Source organism: Poeciliopsis prolifica, unplaced genomic scaffold (assembly GCF_027474105.1).
Source record: "Poeciliopsis prolifica strain line A6 unplaced genomic scaffold, Auburn_PproV2 SCAFFOLD016, whole genome shotgun sequence".
Taxonomy (NCBI): Eukaryota; Metazoa; Chordata; class Actinopteri; order Cyprinodontiformes; family Poeciliidae; genus Poeciliopsis; species Poeciliopsis prolifica.
In genome coordinates, this window is record NW_026562391.1 from 2,007,784 (window position 1) to 2,031,554 (window position 23,771).

General features: G+C 39.2%; 2 protein-coding genes across 3 annotated transcripts in view; one reads left to right on the plus strand and one right to left on the minus strand.

Moving 5' to 3' along the window:
* The first annotated feature begins 593 nt into the window (after positions 1 to 593).
* LOC129366990 (tubulin polymerization-promoting protein family member 2-like) lies at positions 594 to 2,719 on the plus strand. The gene is made up of 4 exons (XM_055041161.1): positions 594 to 743; positions 1,373 to 1,564; positions 2,005 to 2,158; positions 2,503 to 2,719. The coding sequence occupies exons 2-4, from the start codon at positions 1,374 to 1,376 to the stop codon at positions 2,692 to 2,694; spliced, it is 537 nt and encodes a 178-aa protein (XP_054897136.1). The 5' UTR covers positions 594 to 743; position 1,373; the 3' UTR covers positions 2,695 to 2,719.
* A 1,774-nt stretch (positions 2,720 to 4,493) lies between these two features.
* LOC129366989 (erythroblast NAD(P)(+)--arginine ADP-ribosyltransferase-like) overlaps positions 4,494 to 23,771 on the minus strand; it is a 40,451-nt gene continuing 21,173 nt past the window's right edge. Inside the window, exons 3-4 of one of the 2 annotated variants that reach the window (XM_055041159.1) lie at positions 7,006 to 7,090; positions 4,494 to 5,826 (exon numbers count right to left, since the gene is read on the minus strand). In XM_055041159.1, coding sequence (XP_054897134.1) covers positions 5,089 to 5,826; positions 7,006 to 7,090 — 823 coding nt within the window. In that variant the 3' untranslated portion in view covers positions 4,494 to 5,088. The remainder of the gene's footprint in view (positions 5,827 to 7,005; positions 7,091 to 23,771) is intronic. The other variant, XM_055041160.1, reaches the window with a different exon arrangement.

Sequence of the window (23,771 nt, forward strand, 5' to 3'; positions counted from 1 at the left end):
CTTGTGTGTATTTATAAATAACTCTTACAGATTACAAAAAGTGCTCTTAGCTCCTTTGATTTTTAATTGATTTTTCATTGACAGATCACACCAAGCATGGTGTGTGTCATTTTGCCCCAATACACAGTCAGTTTCTTTGTCATTAGAGCCTCTTTACATATCACAGGCCAACAAGTAAGAACCTGAACCACAAGAGGTCAGCAAACACGAAATGATTGAAATTCCAGAAGATATTAGAAACACATTGACGACACTTGCATGACCAAACTTGCAGCCAATATCACAACTAAGGAAAAGCCATCTTCCTTTTGAACACATTTAGTCCACACATTTGTTAGGAGTCGTTAAAAAATAACGCCATACAAATAGATTTCACAGCAGACGTATGCATTGGCAGTAAAAACATAATTTTGTTTACTTCTAAATGACGCTTTAATAAATGGAAGCACGTTTTAAAAAAGCAGTGATGAGCAGTGATGGCTCAGCTCGGCGTTTCAGCTTCACTTGATTTCTCCTAGTCAAACAAGGAAGAAACAGCGCCTCCTAAAGGCACCAATCGTAACTTCACAAAGCTCCCGGCGACGTCTCTTAGCAACTTCTAACGACTTTAACCTTCTAACTTCTAACGACTTTAACCTTTAGTCGTTAGCAGCGGTTCAAGAGGGGATTCAGGGGACTGAGGAAAGCGGAGGTGAAGCAGCTGCCAGAAATTTCACGTTTTATCACTGCATTTACAACAGCAGGTAAGTTTTATGTTCCACATTTCAGGCGTTACCTCAACAGCTCAGGTCCTTGTAGCAACACAACGAAAGGCAATGGAAATGTTCTCGCACTCAAAGAGACGGCGTAACGGCAAATTTAGAGAATTTGCCGTGAACAGTGGGTGTTCATTGTGTTTGTAGTTATTAAGAATGTCACTCATATTTCTTAGTAGTGTTTGTCAGGACTAATTATGGTGAAATACGGTATTGTCCTGCATTGGGCGGTTAAATGCTGCGTTCCGTTTCCTAGAAACGGGCTCCGCGCTGACGTCATGTTGCTTTCGACATTTTTAAAAATGCTCGTCCACAAGCCTGTCATGACTTTGTGCTTTTTATTTTAGATGTGTTGATACCTTTTAGGAGGAAAAGTTGAATGTTTTAGATAGAAACAAAGAGGTAAAACTTTACACGTAAAATAATGTAGACATTTTACTGCAATCTCATCCAGGTGCTTTTTGTCGTTTCCCATGCAATGACAGCCCAAAAAAATATAATAATTGTAACTTTGTGTTCTTATCACTGTCAAATTATTCAAAGAATGGGATCCTATCAGTGACATCATTAATTGAAGATATTTCTCTCAATATTAAATATTCGTGTGTCTGTTTCAGCATGGCATCCGGATCAGCGACCCTCGCAGATGCGCAGACCGCTTTCCAGAAGTTTGCAGTCCACGGAGATCCTCATGCGACTGGGAGAGAGATGAATGGAAAGAACTTTGCCAAGATGTGCAAAGACTGTCACATTATAGACGGCAAGCACGTCACTTCCACTGATGTTGATATAGTTTTCAGCAAAGTCAAGTAAGTCTTAGGACAGGAGTCATCTTCTCATAATATTAATGTTAGCAAAGTGTCCCCACAACAAAGAGCAGGAATGTCTGTTTCATGTTTGGTGATTATTCTGACTTGTTTTCTTAATTTTTTCTGAGTAAATTCTCTACATTGGAATAACCATTTCAGCTCAGTATGTGGTTTTATTTTGATAAAGGCTATCATTACAGCAGCAATGTAGATATATGTTACACCAAAATATATCTCCACATAAGAACTTCATATGACATTTTCAAGTTTATATTTTTTTAAATAGGGCAAGACATATTAATAAATATTTATACGGAAACATACAGTTGGCTAATTCTTATCTCTAGTTCCACTGACAGGTTGACGTTAAAGGACAATGACAGATTAAACAAGAAAAAAATTGTAATAACAGGGTTTGTCCCTTTTTTTCTTTAAACCAGGGCAAAGACCGCTCGTGTCATCACATTTGAAGAGTTCAACCAGGCCCTGCTTGAGTTGGCTCCGAAGCGATTCAAAGGCAAGAGCCAAGAGGAGGCTGTTCAGCATATGTACGGTCTCGTTGCTGGGCAGGATCCTGCCAATGTTGGAGTCACCGTAAGTATAAGCAAATCATAGCTTTTAAATTATGTACAGAATTATCTGGCGCCCCCTAGGGGACGTAGGGAGGACATTTTCTTCTGCTGTACCTTGGAATAAGTTTTGGGTTCCCTCTGCAATATTTGCCAAATACATACACAAATAAAGAGCCTCTATGAAAACATGTTTATTCTTAAGTCTTTGGTGCAAACAAATTGATTTATTCACTGCATGTTTATGTCTGTTTGTGTAAGGTTAAGGTTCCTTTCTCGTATCTGAACTGAATGAGCTGTTTTGCATGTAACTCTACTGACTACTTTAGATTTCTCACCGGACGTTTTCTGCTTTTCGTCACTTCTTAGAAAGCGTCAAAGGTAGGAGGAGTGGACAGACTGACGGACACATCCAAGTACACCGGGTCACACAAGGAGCGCTTTGACGAGTCAGGCAAAGGGAAAGGATTATCTGGGCGTGAGGAAATGACAGACACCAGTGGATATGTGTCTGGTTATAAGGGCAGTGGCACTTATGACGACAAGGTCAAGAATGGATAAGCAAATAAAACACTGACACAGGCAACGCACTTGTATTTGTTGAAGACCACATAAATGAGGAAGAAATGTAAAAATATACATGTAATATTGGACGATACGATTGAAAAACATGTCATGATATAAGTGTTTCATATCACTGGATGTCAATAACTATCAGAGTTATTGATTAGTTTTTAGTTTTAAATAGCTAAAATGCTCCCAAGCTGTTGTTGCAGTTATTTTTAAAGCACTCAAATAAGGTTGTTAAAATTGCAAATCACCCCAATATATTTTCTATTCTAGAACTATTATTCTAGTGGCAATAGCAGTAACTACACCTGTTAAAAAGATGCCTGGATGTGAATATTTGATCACTCAAAATCAAAGGAAAATAAAGTTCTGGTGGAAAAATTAATTTATATGATTTTTAATTTCCTAAATAGATCTCTGTTTCTAGCAATCGATATGAGAATGAATGGTTTTTTGAGTTAATGAACCATTTACGATGTCACACTGTGTGTTTTAAGTACTTTGCTTTTCCCACAATACAATAACTTTCCAAAATACTGAATTCTGGGTTTCTATTACCTATCCATAACTAATACTACAAAAAATACAGACTTGAAACATTCCCCTCAACATTTAATAAATCTGCGTAGTATATAAATGTCACTTTGAGTGAAAAAAAAAAAGATTGTACTTTTTTATGATCGTCAAAGATTTAGAGAAATGTTCTCATGTTTATTAGCATAAAGTTGTGAAGTTTCTTTAAAATTCCAGCAGATGGCAGCACTGTCTAAGGAATGACATGGATTTAATGTCCAGCCAACACAGAGCCCACACACACCAGGAAGCCCTCACAGATCACATGACTCACCCAGAGGGCACCTCCTGAAAGTAACACTCAATATCACTGAGCTAGGTGTTACAATATTTCTGTTAATTGTTTGGTTTTCACCTGGGAGTAGCTTTTAAATTATGTACAGAATTATCTGGCGCCCCCTAGGGGACGTAGGGAGGACATTTTCTTCTGCTGTACCTTACAAGAAGTTTTGGGTTCCCTCTGCAATATTTGCTTGTCTATCACAAATGTCATTTTAAATTTCCAAATACATACACATATAAAGAGCCTCTGTGGAAACATGTTTATTCTTAAGTCTTTGGTGCAAACAAATTGATTTATTCACTGCATGTTTATGTCTGTTTGTGTAAGGTTAAGGTTCCTTTCCTATTTTGCGTCTTGTGCAATGCACTCCTTAACATATCGGAACAGGCTTCACAATATAGAAGTCTAATAAAAACGACGCCAACAATGAGACATTAGGATGAGGAATGAAACGCTGTGTCAGAGCTGTCGAGTTTAACGGGTCTTATTGTTTTGGTTTGTTAAAGATGGTGTGAAAACACAACTTCCTGTGAGAAACCATGTCATTTCAAAAGGATGTTGGTGCATGCACGATGTTTTGTAAAAAGTAGCCACAATGGAAACTTTTTATTTGTGTGTGACAGCAATGAGTGGGTGATGGTGCAGGGGAGTTTCAAAAAATTGGGGTTTGCGCAATATGTGGCTTTTAAAGAAAAAAAGGCATTGGATGTAAAAGTAATGTTAATATTTTGTCACAAAGGTATTAATTTCATTATGAATTTCTTTTTATAGAATTTTGTGATAAAAAAACTTCTTCTACCAGCTTTTCAAATCTAGACACCAATTAGATTTTTACCCATTATTCTTGGATGGATTAACGTTTCGGTACAGCTCCCACGTTCTTGCCCATCTTCTTTTTTCTCTTTGGCTGTTAGACTTTATTTTATTTAGGGGTGAAAGGAGTTGAACACACTTTTCAGGAAAAAACTAACTTTTATTTTCACCTTACTCATTGAAGCGGAAACCTGTACAAAAATGTGAAACCCGGCAATTTATTCAACTTACAGAATGCAATAAAACATGAATGATTCTTAAACATTTTTCAAGTATTCATTATTTTACAGACTTTACAAATGCAATACTATTGGTAAAACATGTCAAAAACATTTGTCCTCTGAAAAATATATTCCCATGCATTAAAAAAAACAACAACTCTTTCTTTTTCCAGATGATGGATTAAAAAGCGCTTTTGACGTGTTCAACGGCTGCAGAGATGTTGTTTTAAAGCTTAATAACCCTTCCTTAATCTTCCCCACAACTTTAAACCAGACCTGATTTTCCTTTAGGGGTCATTGTGCTGTGTATTCACAAACAAAACAAAAAAAAATACACAGCATCAAGAAAACATCTCTAAGTCCTTCTCTTTTTTGTGAATGACATTGTTTTAAAATGCCAGAAGTGTAAATTTAGATTAAAATACATAGTTACATAATTACGGGTTTAAAAGAGAATGAGAGAGAGAGAGAAAAAAAAAACAATTACCAAAGTATTTATTCTATAAGTTGGCAGTCAAGATTGCTTTGGACACCAGTGCTATTCAGAATGTAAACAGTCTTGCAGTCGGAAAGTTGCTGTATGGGTTTATCTTTGCTGATTATTTTGAACGTCTCATAAGGTGGAATGAGCACCTCTTGCTCTTTGTCTCCGAGCTTTGGGTATTTTTTCAAATACGCCCCGTGGCAGGTTCTAATTTCAAAGCATGTCGTCGTACCAAAGCTGGTCAGAGTTGGTAAGTTGGAGGTCGAGGTAAAAGTGCCAAACCGAATCACTTTGCTGACAACGCCAGTGAATTGGGATTTAGTTCTGCGGAAAGTTGTGCGACATTTACCGTCTCTGGTTTTGAGGACCTGTATCGCTCTGGTCAGCCAGAAATGTAAAGAATGGAATGGAAAGGTTGAACTGTACTGTGCTCTGTTGGTCCGGACTGCGTCGTTGAATGTCTTATAGAGGTTTTCTGGTCCTCCAGCTGTGTACGCACAAATTGCTTGCAGGTGATCTTTTGTTAAAGCCCCATCTCCTCTCTCTCTTTCTTTGATTTTCTTCTTTGCACACTTTTCTGATGATATCCACACATTTTTGAAGACGTCCCTCATTTCCTTTTTGAAGTACGTGCCTTTGACCTTTGCTTCCATCTTTGTAGCGCAGGTAGAGTACATGTCGTCAACTGAACTGTCGACCATGTCCAGGGGGATGGACCGATCATCTTGTGTAATGAAGGTTCCAGAGATCTACAAGGAAAGAGAGAAAAAAATGTTAATCCAAAGGAATCTATTGTATTTGCTTACACGTTTTTCAGAATATTAACTCAGATGGGAAAATAAACACACCAGTGTAATCATCTCCTATATCAAGACCAAGTCTTCATAAAACAAAATAGATAAATTTAGTGTACTTTTAATTATATTATAACACCTTTGTGGTATTTTGTTGTGAATCTGCCTCAAGGAAAGTTTTCATACCATTGATGCCTATTGATGCATATTCTATATATACCATTGATTGCATTGGAAGCTCTTTTATAAAATACACCTAAATATGTGTCTATTATATGTGCTACTTTCAAATGAAAAACTATTGATAATCTGACAAATGTATTGTTTGATTATTTTTAAATTACTGTTTTAGTGTTGGTTGAAGGCAAAAACAAAATGCCAAGGTATGATAGGATTTTATGGTTTCAGGAACCGTAACAAATGCTTTTCAGGAAAGCATTTGTTACATCAGTTCACTAACTGATGCAACAAATGCCCCTCATTACTGGGCATTTGTAAAGATGGCCGATATTTTCTTGTGGAAATGCAGTTCTTTATTTCCGCAAGAACTGTAATTTCTTGCAGAAATAAAAAAAATAAAATAATCGCAAACCCTAAAAATTTACAGCATGGTATGGACAGCTTCTTTTACACTTTGGACTCTTCCTTCTCCTGATTCAGCATCAGTACTTATTAATGTACGTTAAAAAATCAAAAGCTACCGTTATGTTTTATTTAATGGTTCAATTACGCTATATTATGTAAGTGGTGCGCACAAGCAGCCTATCGGAGTAATTTTAGTATTTGTGTTTGTTGGGGCTCTTTACCCCCACAATATATCTGTCAAAATATTTTTGACAGATATAAAAAAATATATATATATATTTTAATCTATAATGCAGTGAAAATTCTAAAATATTGTGTCAAAGTTTTTTTTGTTCAATATCAGCCATTAACTCCCAACAGTTTGGTTCTGACTGATTCTTGGCTGTTTGTGATCATTTGTTTTGACATTTTTCAGTGATTACAGCATCAATGAGAAGTGCATATATTGACTTCTTGATATCTAGATTGAGACTCTGAAATAAATAATACTTTACACTAGAACACCCTGCACACCCTGGAGAGCCAAGTGAGAACAGAAGCTCTGCTTACCTTATGGGCAAATAAAGGAAACATCCAAGCAAGCAGCAAATACAGAGAACCAAAAACCAACATGTTGGTCTTCATGACTGCAGTCCTGAAAGAATAAGTTCTGACATGTAAAAACTGAATTATGTTAGTGTATGTAAAAAAGAAAACCCAACAAACAAAATGTAATTTGCCTCATTCAACAATCAGAGGTCTTTGAGATGACTAAGGGTTATAACCACCTGGAACATCATTTCCTTTCTCCCTTTCTCTCTCTCTCTCTCTCTCTCTCTCTCTCTGTCTCTCAGCTTTTCTTCCAGTTGTCTCACACTAACTGAAGTTAAAAAAAAAAGCATTGTTGGTGTTAGCAACAACAGGATAAGTTTGGAATAAGTAATAATATTTTAGCGCGTCTCTAAACCAAACTGTTCAAGCTACTGTCATGGGCAAGTAGAAATAAAATGTACATTTCTTTGAGAAGCACGTCCAATCACATTCATGTGGTCGAAACAAGCAGGAAGTGTGTCCTTAGAAATATGGAGAAATGAAAGAAAATTTAACAGCATCTCTAGGGAGACTATAAAATTACTGGGTAGTGTTACAAAACTACAGCATGTGCTAAATCAGCAGATTCAGAATATTAACTCAGTAGCTTTGATAGTTAAAACTCGGGTTAACATTTAAGCCGATTTAGAAAGCGAAATCGACCATAAGAGCTGGGTAGATTTACCAAGGGTTGCATCTACAAAGTGAAGTTTTGTCCACCTTTCCAGACATCCACTCACACAACCTAAGAGACATGTCACACATTTGCAACCTTCTCGTAAAGGAAATGAGTTTTATCTGAAGAAAGGTGACACATCAATGCATCTGCGACTTGCAGGTGTAAACTGACAAACCCAAGTGTGACATTGCGAAGGAAAGTTCATCGCCACCGTCCGTAACCAAACCAAGTGTAAGAGGAGTGAGAAACTGCACACAGTGACTCGAGGCGTGAACTTGCAGTTTTGAAAATTTCAGTCCTGTTCTGAGTAAATGCGCCGAAGCGACTGAGGGAAAAGCTGAAGAAAACAGACGTCCTTTGTGAGGCAGGCAGGAAAGGATGCATGAAAGACTGATGGTGTGATTTTACAATCCCAGCAGATGGCAGCATTGTTAAATGATTTTGTTTTGTTCTATGACGTTCTCAACACATTAACCTGGAGGAGGGGGGAATGCAGTTTGCTTACTTTAAATTGATTTTTAGTTGAAGTTGCCAATAAAAATCGGGCCCAAGGATAATGTCACCCCCATTACGGCGATCCTCTTAATACTGATAGAAGCCTAAAAATAGAAGTGAGGAGGGAATAAAAGTTATTTTCCGTGGAAGAATTGAAAATTTCACTTATAGATGTGTGAAGAGGGATCCGGGTATTTTTATCTGAGAAAGAAAATGGTAGAAAGATAAATGTGATGGGATGCAAAGTGAATTTAAAGGCAGCGGATGTTAAAGTTGCGTCGCGCTTGGAGGCATTGATGAGGAGCAGATATTTGGTTAAGCTGAAGCACACCCTGGAGACCCAAGTGAGAACAAAACAATATGGCAACAAGTGTAGAGGGAGCAGAATAAAGAGTAGACTTGGTGTGTTTTGAGCATACAAAGAGCGTGCATAGAAGTAGTTTGGTGAATTACTTCGCCATTCCCAGTTGAGGGGAAAAAAAGGGAAGAAATAAATTCTCCTAAAGAGTAGGCAGTGTGGACGGCTACGAAGATGAAAGAAGAGGAGGGAAACCTGGGAAATATCGAAAGAGCAAATGGTTACTGGAAAAAAGAAAAGAAAAAAGAAATGCTCAACAGGGAGAAGAGAATGAAAGTTTGGGAAATATGAAAAAGGACAGGTTGAAAGATTGAAGGCAGAAATAGATGAAAAGTAGCATGATGGAAGAAAATATGTAGCGAAGCAGCATAAGAGAAGAAAAGACCCCGGTAAAGTACAAGCGGATGTGGAAATACTGCAATACTGGTAGAGATTCGGCCCAGACGTGTTGCGCCTGCAACGAAAGTGAAACTCAGTTCTGCAAAGTGCTGACTGACTTTATGAAGTTTGTATTTGGAAGGTTGGAAAAAGCTAAACAGGTCTGAAAATCGCTGACACGCCAAACAGACAATAAAAACGACACAACAGGTTTTCTGACGACCTCTTGATGAGAACAGAGATACGTGAGTCTATTAAAGAACAAACTCAGAGATGAAAGCCTGGAGCGAAAAATAGCAAAAGAAACCCCTGCTTGGAGAATTCTCGATGGAAACGGCAAAAGGAAGGAAGACCTGGGAGTCAGAGCCAGTTAATTTAGAGAGTCGGGAAGAGGGATAGGACGGATGTGCTTGGTGATGTAGAAGGTACAATTCTGAAGTGGGTCACATATTCCCCAACTCTGACTTGAAAACAGTGGATGTGAGCGTGTCTGTGCATGTTTGCGCAAAATACAAGTCAAACACCCGTTGACAGAGCCCAGATGTTGTGGCAGGTGAGCACAAGCTGCGCCGTGTTCTCTCAAGGTTTTTTTTTTTTTCACTTTCATCTTTCTTTGATCTAAGCTTCTTCTCGTCCGCCCGATCCCTTTGTGGTTTTGTCAGTTTGCTTTGTTTTCGCCATACTCTTCTCTTGCTCGAGGTGAACATAAATTGTTTTTAACGATACTGTGGAATTATTAAAGGCTGGAAAGAAAAGTTTGGTTTTGAAGTGAAGCCGTGTGGAGACGTTTGTGCTTTACCTGCACAGCAGTCGGAGCTGACAGCAGTCGGAGGAAGCTTGGTTTGGAAAACGACCGGGAATGGAGCGAGACAGTTGAAAAGCTTGGATGGTCTTTTTTCCAACAGCTCTTGAATTTTTTTCCATTATTTTTCGGCCACCAAGTGCCTCCATTGCTAACTAGAAGCAACAAATCAGAGCCAGGACGAGGGTCTAAGCGCTGTCAATCACAACCTCGGGCTTGATAGCAGAGCCTGTCGTGAGCCTGTCGTGAACGTTCAGGGTAGTTAGTTTAGCGGATAAACGGTTTTCCTGTATCAGTCGGTTGTTTCTCCACCATTAAGACATTTAGCAGCGTGTAGATGAGTTTGATTGACATCGCTAAGACCCTCCTCCTGGCTCTGATTGGTTGTTTCTGGTCAGGAGGGGAGCATTTCTTCAAACAGCAACAGTAGCTCGGAATGAGCACAGATGATCTGTCTCATACTGTCACGTATGACAGTATGTTTTATATGTCATATATTACATATTTAATGAAAGTTACATCCTTCAGCTTTTAAAAACAATGTTTCAAGATGACCTTCCTCTAGTATTAAAATTATTTTGAGATCTGAGAAAAGTACTTGTGTCATAAAGGTGGGAGCGAGAAATCTGTAAGGAGGCAAGTGTTTTTTTTTTCACAGCTCTAATCGAATGAATGTCTCCGGCACCACAAAGTGCTGCAAGTAATCGAGCAAAATCATCACTATGGCTACCGCGGTTTCAGCACCACCTGGTGTAATTACCGGTGACGGATTAAAACAAAGTGTTTAGTTAACTTCTATCGGTTTAGGGCAGTGTTAGGTAAAAACAAAAACTTCAGGACAAACATAATTCATAATACTGCGAGGACAAAAATCATTACGTCATATTGACGTCGGGTTTCAAATTTCTCAGCTATGTTAAATGCACAATAAACTTAAAAGTAAATCAAACCCATTGAGACATGAAATACAGCCTAACTCCTCCAGACATTTTTTTTTAGTATATATTTTACATAAATGATAGACGCAAAATGTCCTTAAACATCCCACGGCATCTTGCACAGCGTTTTGCAGTGGATGTCCAGGCCGAGGCAAAACGGATAATAAGCTTGGAAGCTTAATGAATTTTAAATCTCTGTCCAATAGTGCCAAACTTGCAACGCTGTTTTGTACAGATTCAATTTTCCACCTTGACGACCAGCCAGTTAGCGTCGTTTCAGTGACAGTTTAGGCAGGTGCCGGTTTTATTTGCTATGTTTTCATGCTGTATTCTGCCGAGCAGGTTTGTACATGAACATATCCGCCGATTTACCACATAAGCCTCGTTTATTTCGACTTGATCGCCGTCTCAGAGAAATGCATCAATTTCCATCAAACAGCGCTTACTGGGATTCTTCTTTCAATCTTTTTTTTGCTTTTTATCTCTCTTTGTTTTTAGTTTTGCAGTCCTACTATTTTTGCTTGGGCAGCATGGCGTGTCGGTGGCAGCAGTCCCCAGTGTTGTGCTATCGCTTTCACTTGCCTGCTGTACTTCAAATGAGCTGCTCAGAGGGTAACAGTGGTCAGGAGTCACACTGAAGGCTTCAAAACTAAAGCTTTGTGCATGAACAACTTTGCACATGTTATGTGTGCGCAGCTAATTATTCAGAGCAAACTGGCAGAGGGTGATTAAGCAGGTGGAAACCGAGCCCCACTGTATGGGAGTCGGAACTGTTGAAAATAGATAACAGGACGCGCCGCAGTGAAGGGAGCAGGCAACATGGACCGTGACTGACAGAGAGACAGAAAAAAATAGATGAGACACAGTCACCATCATGTCAAAAAAATAGGGATTCTGGAAAGGGAACGCAGCGTGTGGAGCAAAAGAGAAGCCAGTTTATATCATTATATCACATCATAATGTTAACACGTAGAGAGCAGTGGTCCCCAACCCCCGGGCCGTGGCCCGGTATCGGTCCGTGGAGAAATTGGTACCGGGCCGCACAAGAAATAATTAAATCTGTATCTTATTTTGAAGGGATACATAAACATTACCATAGCGACCAGTCAGCGAGCGTTAGGGCAGTGGTCGAGACGAGATGAGTGGAGCTTGTGAGTTTTAGGTCTGGTTCACGCGGCATTTTCCAAACCTCTGTGTATACAGAGGTGATAAAAGTCCAACAGGTTCGGTCGGTTCGTGTGTCCGGCCGCATGGCAGAAGCAACACACCACAAGAACCGATTCCACTCAAGAACATCTTGATTCCTGAAGAAAAACCCCCAACATACCCTACGTGAATTTACAATAATCAAACACAGATGACGATCTAGAAGCAGTAGTGATAGTTTATGGATTCATTTTAAGCGATAAAAGACGAAACAAAAAGAAAAAAATTTGGATAAATATTTTTTTAAATAGAAATAGTTTTAGATAAACAAACCTCTGAAAAACTTGCTCCACTGTTTTTGTCAAGCTCTGCCTGACTATCCTGCTTGCAATAAGCAATGCAATCCCCTATGATGCTGTATCACTTCAGTTATTAATCAGCAATCCTGATTAATAACTGATACGGGTTTACTAGCATAAACCCGTATTGCATTTGCAAAGATTTTAACTGATTGTATAAATAGGCTTTTATGGTTTCCAAAAATAATATATGCATATGTGAATGGGGGGTTTGCGAGGCACTACTGTTGTGCATATTGGAGTAAGTGCACTGAACTGTCATGTTATAAAAGGGATGATTTGTTAGACCCATAATCATAATTCATCCACCATAAGATTTAAGGAGAGAGACAGAGTCATTTCAAAGACAATCAGAAAGAAAATAGGAATGTGCCCTGCTGCGTGAGTTTATCCTAGTTATTGTGTTATTGTCTCCCCTATGTTGTGTATGAACTGCAATATGAGCAAACGTCTGCGTGTGAATGGATGAGCCATGAATGCTATAACTCACTCCCTTGGTGGTGACTTTCTAGTTTCTAGTTTAACTTTGAACAATCTCAGAAACGTAAAGCATCAGAGTTTTGCCATTTGTATTTTTGTATTACACAGACTAGTGTGATACTTTGCAATTATTCTGCCACCTGGATGTTCTCTGATCCTGGGCAGTGAAATCAACTCGTTCCTGTAGAGATTATGGAGCCTTAGTGGACACAACAATACAGTCGGATGACTCCCAGTGCTTTATCTTTTGTTTCTTTTTTCCAGCTACATGTCTTGAATCGTTTACACTTCTCCAAGAACTGGCTTGCTGTTACATAAATGTGTATTACAGCCTTGAATAAACTGATGACAAGCAGAGCATCGAGAGTTAACAGACATCTGTGTGTGAAAGATTGGCTCTGCGGTTTGTCAGGAAGCAGGATGGTGAGCTACTAACTTTGTCATGTAATTATCTTGTGTGTGTTTACTTCTGTACAAACTCATGTTTGCGTGTAGGTGCAAATGTGCAGTCTTGTTACACAGCACCTTCATGACCAACATTTAGAATGACCTACTTACAGACAGGAAAAAAAAAAATCAGCCAGGGGTTTTAGCCAAAGCAACATTCCACGTCCAAGCACCAGAAATCTAGGACAAACTTCAGGAAAGATGCAAATATCCTAAAACACAGAGTTCCTTTAAATCAAGGCTTACCACGCACCTGTTCAGAGTTACTTTGATTAGTTGTAAGTGGGATACTGATTAACATATTTGTTTTGCGTGATTTGACGATGGCGTTTGACAAAATGTAGCGTTTGTCATGATTTACGTTTTGACGGACGCAAAAGCAGAAAGGCAGCGACGTCGAGTAAATGAAGAACGTTTAATGAAACAAAATGATGGACACACTTGCACAAGTGAAAGGAAGCACAAGGAGCCAGAGCAGAACAAAAACCACAAATCAGACAGACCAAGCAGTGTTAACAGAAGCAGACCCAGCCAGATAATGTTTAATAAAAACGTTTAAACGCTGTCTTTATTTTAAAGTCAAACCTAAAAGATTTTCTATGTTAAGGTTGTTTGATGGTAATAAATAATTTTCTACTTTGTTACGGCTGATGCAAAGACAGTACCTTAATGTGTTACGCCCCTGTAAACCTTATCATCTATGAATCAATGTCTGGTCATCTTAAGAACAAAGAATCTAAAAGTCATTTGTAGTATTATTTGAAATGACTCGCTCATCAAACAATCCCATCAATGACAGTGCAGGTAATTAAATGCTACCTGAAAAATAAATAAACACAAACGTTGTGAATGATGAACTCTGTTCAACAGAGAGACACGCTTTTGTAATTAACCAATGAGAAGTGCATTGATGCAGAGGTAAAGAAAGAATCGGTGTGGAAAATGAAATTAGCATGCGAGAGCGTGCATATGTCTTAAGTGTGTTTGAGACTCATGCATGGCTTGATGTACTCATCTGGTTTTAAATGGGCAGGTGCATCATTATGTGCTTGAGAAACTTGGTTATAGTTTCTTTCCTCTCCTGGACACAATTTCCTCCAGTCCCTCACTCCCACACATGCAAATCTGGGGCAGAGGAAAGAACTGTAATTTTATTACAGTATGATGAGCAGCGACTTGTAAATATGCCACAGAGTGAAAAATGAGTCCTGGAGGTGTTCAGGAGCGCACCGCTCAAGAGAACTTTTGAGGAAATTATGTAAAATGGAGGTTTAAAGCAAGCCTGTCAGTATTTTGTTTTCCCGGCTGTAAAAGGTAAGCTTGTTTTTTTATATACATAAATTCATTGTGAAGCCACTGATCAATTTCTAGAACTCTGCCTATTTCCTTTTCATCGGTCCACTGTGTGTATATTCAATCTTTTTTCATGAATAGCCGAGTCAAGTCTCTCATGTCTCTGTGAGCTGAGCTACTTTAGCTGTCCTTGTACTTAGTGTCATTTTGTCAGTACTCTCTGGGATGGTATCTGATGACCAACATTAATACTGTAAAAATTCAATGATTTAATGGGATCTTTTATGCTTGGGTTTTGTTTGACTACACGTACAAAGTTACATTGCGCCAAGTCTTGACAACTTAGTTGAACTCTAGTTCATTTGCCTAGAAACTCAACGTGCAAACCTGCGTATTGGTTCAGTTCAAGTGAACTCTGGTGCGGTTCAAATGCACATGCAAATTGCCAAGCAGAACAGAACCCGCTCCGAAAGCTGGAAGTGGACTAAAGCGCAGGGCATTCTGGGTAACTACATCTAAAAGAAACGTACGTGTCTGGTGCTGTTTGTAGAAATGACAAGCGGTCTTTTACCGAAGACAAAAGAGAAATTCTACAAATTCTAAAATACAATGCTATTCTGTTTTTGTCAATGATTCGTGAAGGAGGAAGTCGCGCTCCGTGTCTTCTTCAGAGGTTCACTTCCATTCGATGCAGAAGAATCTTCCAGAATGCCTCAGGCGCCCTGTGTGGCATGCAACACAACCATGCCACTACAAACGCTGACACATGCTAACAAAAAATGGCTCCATGTGTTCCAAGTTCAGTTTCACTTTTAACATGAACAGCAAGACCCACTTTACAAAGCGAAGCCTGTATGTACACATACAGGCTTTGTTGAAGATCCCCTTTAGGAGTGCATGAGCAGCTGAATGCAAAATATATATATGAAAGTTTTATTTACTGCATGTGTCTTTTCTGCTGTTTAAGAAGAAAAGAGACACTCCATGCATTACAGCATGGGCCCATGACAATATTTGCATTTTCTCGAAGCCAAGCATCTGGGCTTTGTGCATACGCAGAGCTTCTATTTTTATCCGTAGGCTCATTATGAGCCTGGGGTCTCCGCTCGTGTTGCTTCGTCAGAAACGAAAAAAGGTGGGAAACCATTGGATGTGAACGTGCCCTCATGACCAGGTGCCAGCGTTAAAAACTGCTTTTTTTGCAGTGTCATTACTCATGCCCGACTTAATATACATTGTCCTCTAAGTCAGCAGGGAGTGCAGCATAGGTGTACATTTCGACGTGGGTGGGTGTGCTCATATGTGGAAAAGCACTAATACAAGCTGTTCTACACATCTTCAGTATGCTAATCCTTTTGTGTCTGCAAGAGGGTGTGTGCGTGTTTCACAGTGGTCTACTTGACCTCCTCTCCACCTCTTTCCTAGTCCTTCTGCTTTCAATACCATCAGCATACTTCACACCGCTCCCGCCTGCCCACACACTGGTGCTTATACAGGAAACAAGGCACGCACACAACAATGCACCGACAATGAAGGGCAGCTTCTCTCCACCGAACACATTACCCTCGGTGATTCGACGATATTTAGACCAACTGCTGGAATGACTGCCGTCTACCTGATCAGGAGCAAGGCATAAAGACGGAGCAAGGACAGCAAGGAATGTAAAAGAAAAAGGACAGGCTAACGTGATGTGAGCAGAAGAAATGGCGTAAAGAATGAAATGTGTGGTGTCTCAACATTTTATTCTGAAATTGCTTCAAACATGCATTGGTTGTAGCGTTGCGCACTCAAAGTTCGGAAAAGAAGCTGCTCTGCTGCTCAAAAAAGGTACGGTGGCCCTGAGGTGCAAAGCGCTACATTAATGAAAACGGAAGAGGTATGTCCCAGTGGGAGGCCTAGAAAAATCGCTGATTGGACTACAGGTCGTTTTAATTTTGAACCGAAAGATATTCTGGCTTTGAACATGAATGTTCTCGGTGATCTAAACCTTACTACTGCTATTCGAGAGTATTTTGTATCAGGACATACATACGAGGTGATACTGCACGTGCTCCGGACCAACCATGAAGTGTCGGTTAGCATACGTTCACCAAAGACTCATTTGAAAGAAGAAGAGCTGCGTAGACGAGGCAACTACTCTCCACTTCCTCAAGTGAGGCATGCTATTATGACCCAGCTGAGAGGACCAGGGTAATTATTTGGTTGTCGGACCATGTGGCAAGTTCTCAAACAAAAACACAACCTGCGTGTCAAATGTGATGTTGTAATGAGACTGCTGAGGCAGCTGAATCCTCAAGGCATCGCTCTGAGAACTCGCAGGAGGTTTATAAGACCCATGTACCACTCTATGGGGCCCAATTACATATGGCATGTAGATGGCTACAACAAACTGGAGCCATTCGGCTTGGCCATCTCAGGATGCATTGATGGTTTTTCGAGAAGAATGATGAGGCTTGTTTGTAGCATGCTTTCAATATCATGGACAAGGAGAAAGACAGACAGTCTTTTAATCATGTTAATATGAAAATGAACAGAATCATTTCTAATTCAATGTATCCTCAGGTCTCAGTTTTGGACGGACTTGTTCGGAGATTTAAGAGACTCTGGAGACTTCAACGGAAGCCATGAGCACCAGTGCTTGCTCAGATTCTGCTTCACCAGAGTTCTGCAGAAAGACCTGGATGAATGCAAAGATCTCTGGAATGACCACAGGATCCGGCCAGGCAGACTTGCATCATGTCCCGGGGGGATTCCAAACAAACTCTTACCTCACAGGTAATTGACATGTTCACAAATAGAAATAATGCTTGACATTACATCATAATGCAGAAGTGTTGTCAGGACACTTATTATCTATGTACAAATAACCTATAGCTGTTAATGTAAGGTATATCACAAAAGTAAGTACACCCTTCACATTTCTGCCGGTATTCAAGTATATATTTTCATGGGATAACGCCAACAAAATTACACTTTGACACAAGCAAAAAATAAAAATAAATAAGACAATTCCAAGTACTTGTACTAAATAGAGAAAATATCTGTCACAATTCTATTATTAATTATATTCTGATTTTGCAGATATGGATCAAGAGATTGTGGATTTCCTGTTGAGGACAGCGATCTGGATGTTTTCCCAGAGGCAAGTCAGGTGACACAGTTGTGTGGTGATAAAGACATCGAGGAATACCTGCAGCGAGCCATGCAACAACATGGACAACAGCAGTCACAAGACTGGGAGTCAGCTATGGAATTGCATTTATTGCTCAAAGACAGCGAGGCTGTAAACACAAACAACCAGCATCAAATCTTTTAATAGTTTGTCTCCTGTTCATTTTGCCAATATGGAGTGGAAATCTCATTGTTCTTCAGAACAGCAATGCACACCAAATGTAGTCTGAACTATGAAGACAAAATCTGCACATTAGACATTAATACAATTCTAATAAAGTTTTGAGCATTTGTTTTAATTTTGTTTTAACTTGCTTTTAGCTGTGAGAACGAAAAGAACAGGAAAAAGGTTTTGAAAAACAAACTAGGCTTTTTGTCTATGTCTACATGGCAAAGCCCTGCAATATATATCTTATTAATTGATCAATTTACTCTTTTTAATCTTCTAGATTTTAATGGCAGAAATGTATTTTTCAAGCTGTTTTTTGGTACTGCAAATATGTTTTAACAAGTCATTTATTTATTTCTGTATTTATTTTTAATTATGGTAGGAATGTTTCTCTGTAGTTTTTCACTTGCAGCGCTATGCTATGACAAAATGTGCGATGAGGTCTGTCGAAAAATACTACTTCAAGAGTCCCTCTTATTACATCGGCTTCATCTTTGTTCTGGTCTAGTAGGAAAATGTTTCACATTTTGAAACAGATGACCTCATACTCAAGGGTGAGTGGATCAAAAATTAATAGTTAAGGGTCAACATGAAATGTGTGGGTTTTTTTTAAATTTGTTTTTTTTTTTTAGATGAACAGTCTGTTTAAAAAGATCTGATGTCTGCTTGAATAGTCTTAAAATTTGTTATTTTTTAAAAAAGTTGTTGCATTGTCAAATGGGACATTCAGGCAGGAAGAAAGCTCAGATAGGAGCAGGTGTGTGACCGCAGTACAGCAATTTTATTTGTCTTGTCGGTCTCAAGCCAGCCAAAGAGATCATGTGTGTTTATGTATGTGTGATGCGTGCATTTCTGTATAGGACCAGATGAGCTGGGTCCAGCTCACATTAACCTGCCATTTCACAGTCCACAAAATGCAATAATGCGGAGGCAGAACAGGCACCCAACCCCACAACAACACACACACACACCCACACACACAAGCGCATTCCCTATTCAATATCTTAGGACATGATTGCCTTGACTCCAGCTGTAATCACACCATTTTTATAGGACCTTTAAGGTACTGCCCCAAACCCCAAGAGCTTGCACAGAAAAATGGTTTGATCTTTACTCCTGGACATTATCACTGAATTACATTAAATTTAATTTACAGATGCCCTCTATAATGTCAGTGCCATTTTACTGGATCATTGGAGTTCTAGGTTTCTACATGTAGATGTATGCATCAGCAAGAATCTTCCATGTGGAAAACATCCATTACTGACAGAAAGTTTGCTTACGTGAAGCTAATTCATTTGCCATTATTGAACCAATCATTATTAACCACAGAGTAGCCAGTTACAATTTAAGATTTTCACAAGATGATGTGTGTGACATTGAGAAAAAAAGTGCAAATAAATCAAGAATTAAGAACCAACAATGCCAGAGTTTGCAGCGCCACTATCTAGTATCGATCAGATCGTTTAAATTGTATTTTCAGATATTTTATTGGACAGTTACTTCGAAGGACACGCATTCATTTGTAAGGTGAGCCATAATATTTTTATGTCCTAACGTGGTAGTCCTCCGAGTGCTAATGGTGTTAGCAGCTAGCTCAGTGGTGACACGAACATGGGGTTTCTGAAGATCGGACCAAATGACTGACCTACATTGGACCTGGATCCAGCGTCCTACAATGACTCAACATTAACGTACAACTCCAGCATGAATTTGGGTTTACAGGAGCTAAATAAATTATTTACCAAGGGAAATAACATGGTTTAGTTCGCTGTTAGCAATAGCTTCGTTATCATAGACTAATTACTTAAAATAGCACAATTCAATATTCACCCACCAGAAACAAACCGAAAAATGTAAAAATCAAATCAGGTAGTTATTCTGAACTTAAAACATTTTATTATCCAAATCGCAAATCAAATTTATTTGTATTGCACATTTCAGCAACCAGGCAGTTCAAAGTACTTTACATAAACACAAAAATAATGGCCTTGAAATGGCAGTGTCTTCTGAAAGTAAGAAATCAATAAGAAACTTGATATGGCTATTTCAATGGTTCTTTTAGTGGTAAGGTAAACACACCAAACTTAGGCTTTGTTCATACTTTACCTTTGTTTGAAATCCCTTTGCCTGGCTAACGTTTAAGTAGGTCACCTAAAACCTATGATCCTCTCAGGGAGAGAAAAGAGAGACAAAAGCAAAGTCGTTGTTTGTGAGACAAAGTAGCTGTGCTCTGAAAAGAGTAAAAGATGGAAGCTAAAAATAGAAATGGGACAAAAGAATCATATGGATTATTTATTTTTTCTATTATCCTTTCCATACTATGCATAATTTAAGTTCATTCAGTCACATGGCGGTGGTCCACCATGTCTATCTCTTGTGATATAATCTTAGTGTTACTGTACTTTAGATATAGTCAGCTAAGTGTTGTAGGCCTGGAGGGGACATTATCTGTGATTCCCTGGTAGTGGAGCCTCGACTCCTGCGTCTCTGCTGGAAAGTTCGAAAAGACAACAATCCAAACACAGCAGGCTCCTTCTTGCGCAAGTACATATTGCATTCATGTTTCCATTCACCTGTCTATTGATTTACTACATCTGTGTATCCTTGCCGGGCATTTGGAGGGCTGATGCATCACTGAAGGAGAAACCCAGGATACTCCCTGGATACAGAGACTGACTGACATAGAAGTTTGTTTCCTGCTGTAAATAAACAACTGTATTGTTCAATGAAGCAACATTAACAGGAAAAGTAGTGGCGTCATTATTTCATCAGATTTTAGATTTATGGCCTCAACCCAAGCAGAATTATTTGCTTGATGTTTGGGTCGACCTTGAGGACCTGCGTGTCTGGGAACCTGGCAGAGGCGACCTGCAGGGCGGCCTTGAGCTCCACGATCTGCTTCGCCTTCGCCCTCTGATACCTGTTGTTGAGGCAGAGCGACAGGATCAACTTCTCTACCGGGCTGTCGAGTCCTCACATTCCTGAAGGTGGCGGCATTTTTGTCTCCTCTTCTTGAGGAGACAAAAATAAAGGGGGCCTCCCAATCCTCTGGTCCGGACTCCAAGAAATGGTCCAAATCCCTGGCCAAGCAGGCCTTATTGTGGTTCCTCAGGATCAGTAGCATGGTCCACATCCATTCCCGTGCGTTGGCACTGATCCTGAGGGCCGTGTCGGATGAGGAAAATGCCAACTGAGGGAAATGCCATCAGTTGATGGTCCATCAACCATCAGTGGTTGATGGACCACTACCGGCCATCAATGGCCATCAATGGATGAAACTACCGGCTTTGAAGCCGGTAGTTTGCACTGGAAGCGACATAGTCTGCTCTTATGAGAAGGAGGACCGCTTCAAGTTGTCCACCGTATTCCCTGCACCCGAGTAGCCATTGTGGGCTGTACTCCTTATTATGTTTATGGTTACAAGTGACAAGATGGCGGTGGAAGACATTAATTAAACGCTAATAATAGGAGAAGGATCACTGCTTGCTCCAGTGGTGGTCTAAAAACACACGCAGTAAAATCGTAATTTCATAAATATGGCTTACTTGGTTTACTTAAAGCTAATCAGTTGGGTCAGGCTCAACCACAATGTCTATGAATTTGGACTTTGGGTCTGATCTAAACTAATCAGATTTAAGCTGTGCCTCGTGAACCGCCTGTAAATTCAAGCACATTTCAGGCTGCCTTAATTGAATCTTTAAGTTAAGCTCCTGAGCCAACAGTAGTTTTTGTTACAAAACAAGCAAGCCATTGTATCGCATCCATCATCAAGGCAATCCTTCTCTACAGCCAAACCAAACAACTACAGAAGAAGAAGTGCCCATTAAACTCCATTATTAATAAGTAAATAAATCTGAATGACTAAATAAACAAATAAATCTTGAAATAAATAAAACAAAAGTCTTAGGGGGGTGAAAAATAAACAGAGGTCTACATGTTCCTAAGATTTTACTCTGTATTTATTCACTAATGATTGTTTTTTAGAAACACTTCATTCCATTTTGAATTTAGAGGCTCTCCATACGTACAAAGAAAAGAGAATATGATAAACGGTTGAAGAGCAACAAACTAAACGAAGGGGGAGACGGGATGAGCATCTAATCTAAAGGAAAATATATGCTGGAGCTGGTAGGGTGATAAACAACATCGCATGAGATAATGGAGGCCGCACTAAAGTGATGATCAACATCAACTACAAGTCTTGTTAATGGTCATGCTGTGTGCGGTGTATGTGCCGTTTAATGAGTGTGCGGAAACAGAGCCATATTACAGTACGTGTCCAAATGATACTCAGATATACACATAAATCAAGAGTATTTGTCTCTTACTGCCCAGTTCTGTGCTGCACTGCATATTCTTTTTGTTCAGAAATGGACTCGCACATGAACATACGCGCGTGCACAAACGGACAGATAAAGTGTAACTTGCCTCGCTAGATAAAGAATGTTATTACCTGCTACATATTTTAGCCTCTCGTAATCTGGATCACATCACTCCGGTATTAAAGTCCTTCCACTGGCTCCCTGCATCTTGGGGAATAGACTTTCTAATATTTGTGTATTCAGTTTCTAAATCACCCAATGACTAGCACTGTAATACTCTAAAAACTAGTTGTTGTCTAAACCTTCCAGACCACTCAGGTCTTCTGGTCCAAGCCTGCCCTGCCTCCCCAGAACCAAGAATATGGAAAAGCAGCTTTCAGTTTTTATTCTTTTTAATCTTTCAAGTTGAAAGAATTGTCTATTTTTCTTTTGCTACTACAATGAAAGGAGTGGATCCTACGTTCATTTGGGTTCTTCACCTTCTGGTGACCAATGGAAGGAAGCTGGACCTAAAATCACAGGAGTGATCCTGTTTCACTTTGAGTGCATGTATAAAACACACACGTGTACAAGCCACAAATTAAGGTTTGTCGGGTTATAGTTGTGGCCACAAACAGCAGAAGCTGCAGTTTTTCACAGAGACGTGTGCGATTATGACAAAGTACAAGAAGAAATTTTGCTAAATTGCAAACCTGGCCTCAGCTTGCTACTTTAGATAAACTATCAGTTTATGTTTGGGGATGGCATGTTCCTTTGTCAATATTACAGTCCTGATCTCAACCCAAACAGAAAAAAAAAACACTTTTGGGAGAAATTAAGAGTGGAGAAAGCAATTCGAGACTTTTTGTCCAACGCAACAAAAAGGCTTAAAACTTATCAAGGAAACTTCGAAGTTCTTTTGACACGTGTTTGATCTGACTTTTATGTTTCTGGACAAAAACACCACATAGAAATCATTCTTAGAAAACTAAAGCTGTTGTAGCTACACATCGTGATTAAGCATGCTTTTTTGTACATTTATTACTGTATATTCATTACCTCACAATCTTTCTGATGTTGGTGCCTCTTTAGATGAAATTTCCCTTTTTCCCTCCCAACAAACTCATTTTGTGCACGTATTTCGTCGGCCATTTTCGTCTGTTCAAAAGGTTTAATGACTTTTTTGCAAGATTTTTAAAGGGGTGTCATTTATATCTTTTCTCATTCTGCTAAAGCAAATGGTAAATTAAAAAAAAATAATAAAAAATTCCAGGAAATACCTTACCCGAAATGAATCGTTTTGAAAATGGGCTATCATCAATTCACAAAATTATTCTCGCATTTCTACAATTAAGCTTTATGCTTCACGGCACTTAAGAGCTATTGAGCACAATTTTAATATCTTGCTAGAATTTTCATATAAATTATAAAGCAATTTGCATGAAATATGATTTGAATACATTTCGTATCCTGTCAAGAATAAAGGGAAGGGATCTTTTTTTTTTGTTTTTAGCTTTGAATGTTCTTTGATCCTCGATCAATTCATTTCAAATGCATTACATTTCCTCTGACAAGTGTTCACTAATTTTTCTGAATTTCTCATGCAGTGAGGGTTCTGATTTGATGTTGGCCTTTTAAAAGCTTCATATCTACATTATGCTACCTCAAAGGTTAGGGACATTATGAAATTGAACAAACTACTGGAGAAGCAGAGGGTGGAATTAAG

Coding starts and splice junctions, on each gene's coding strand:
- LOC129366990 (XM_055041161.1), top strand. CDS start 1,374: ATGGCATCCGGATCAGCGACCCTCGCAGATGCGCAGACCGCTTTCCAG. Junction 1,565..2,004: donor ATAGTTTTCAGCAAAGTCAA/GTAAGTCTTAGG, acceptor TCTTTAAACCAG/GGCAAAGACCGCTCGTGTCA. Junction 2,159..2,502: donor CTGCCAATGTTGGAGTCACC/GTAAGTATAAGC, acceptor GTCACTTCTTAG/AAAGCGTCAAAGGTAGGAGG.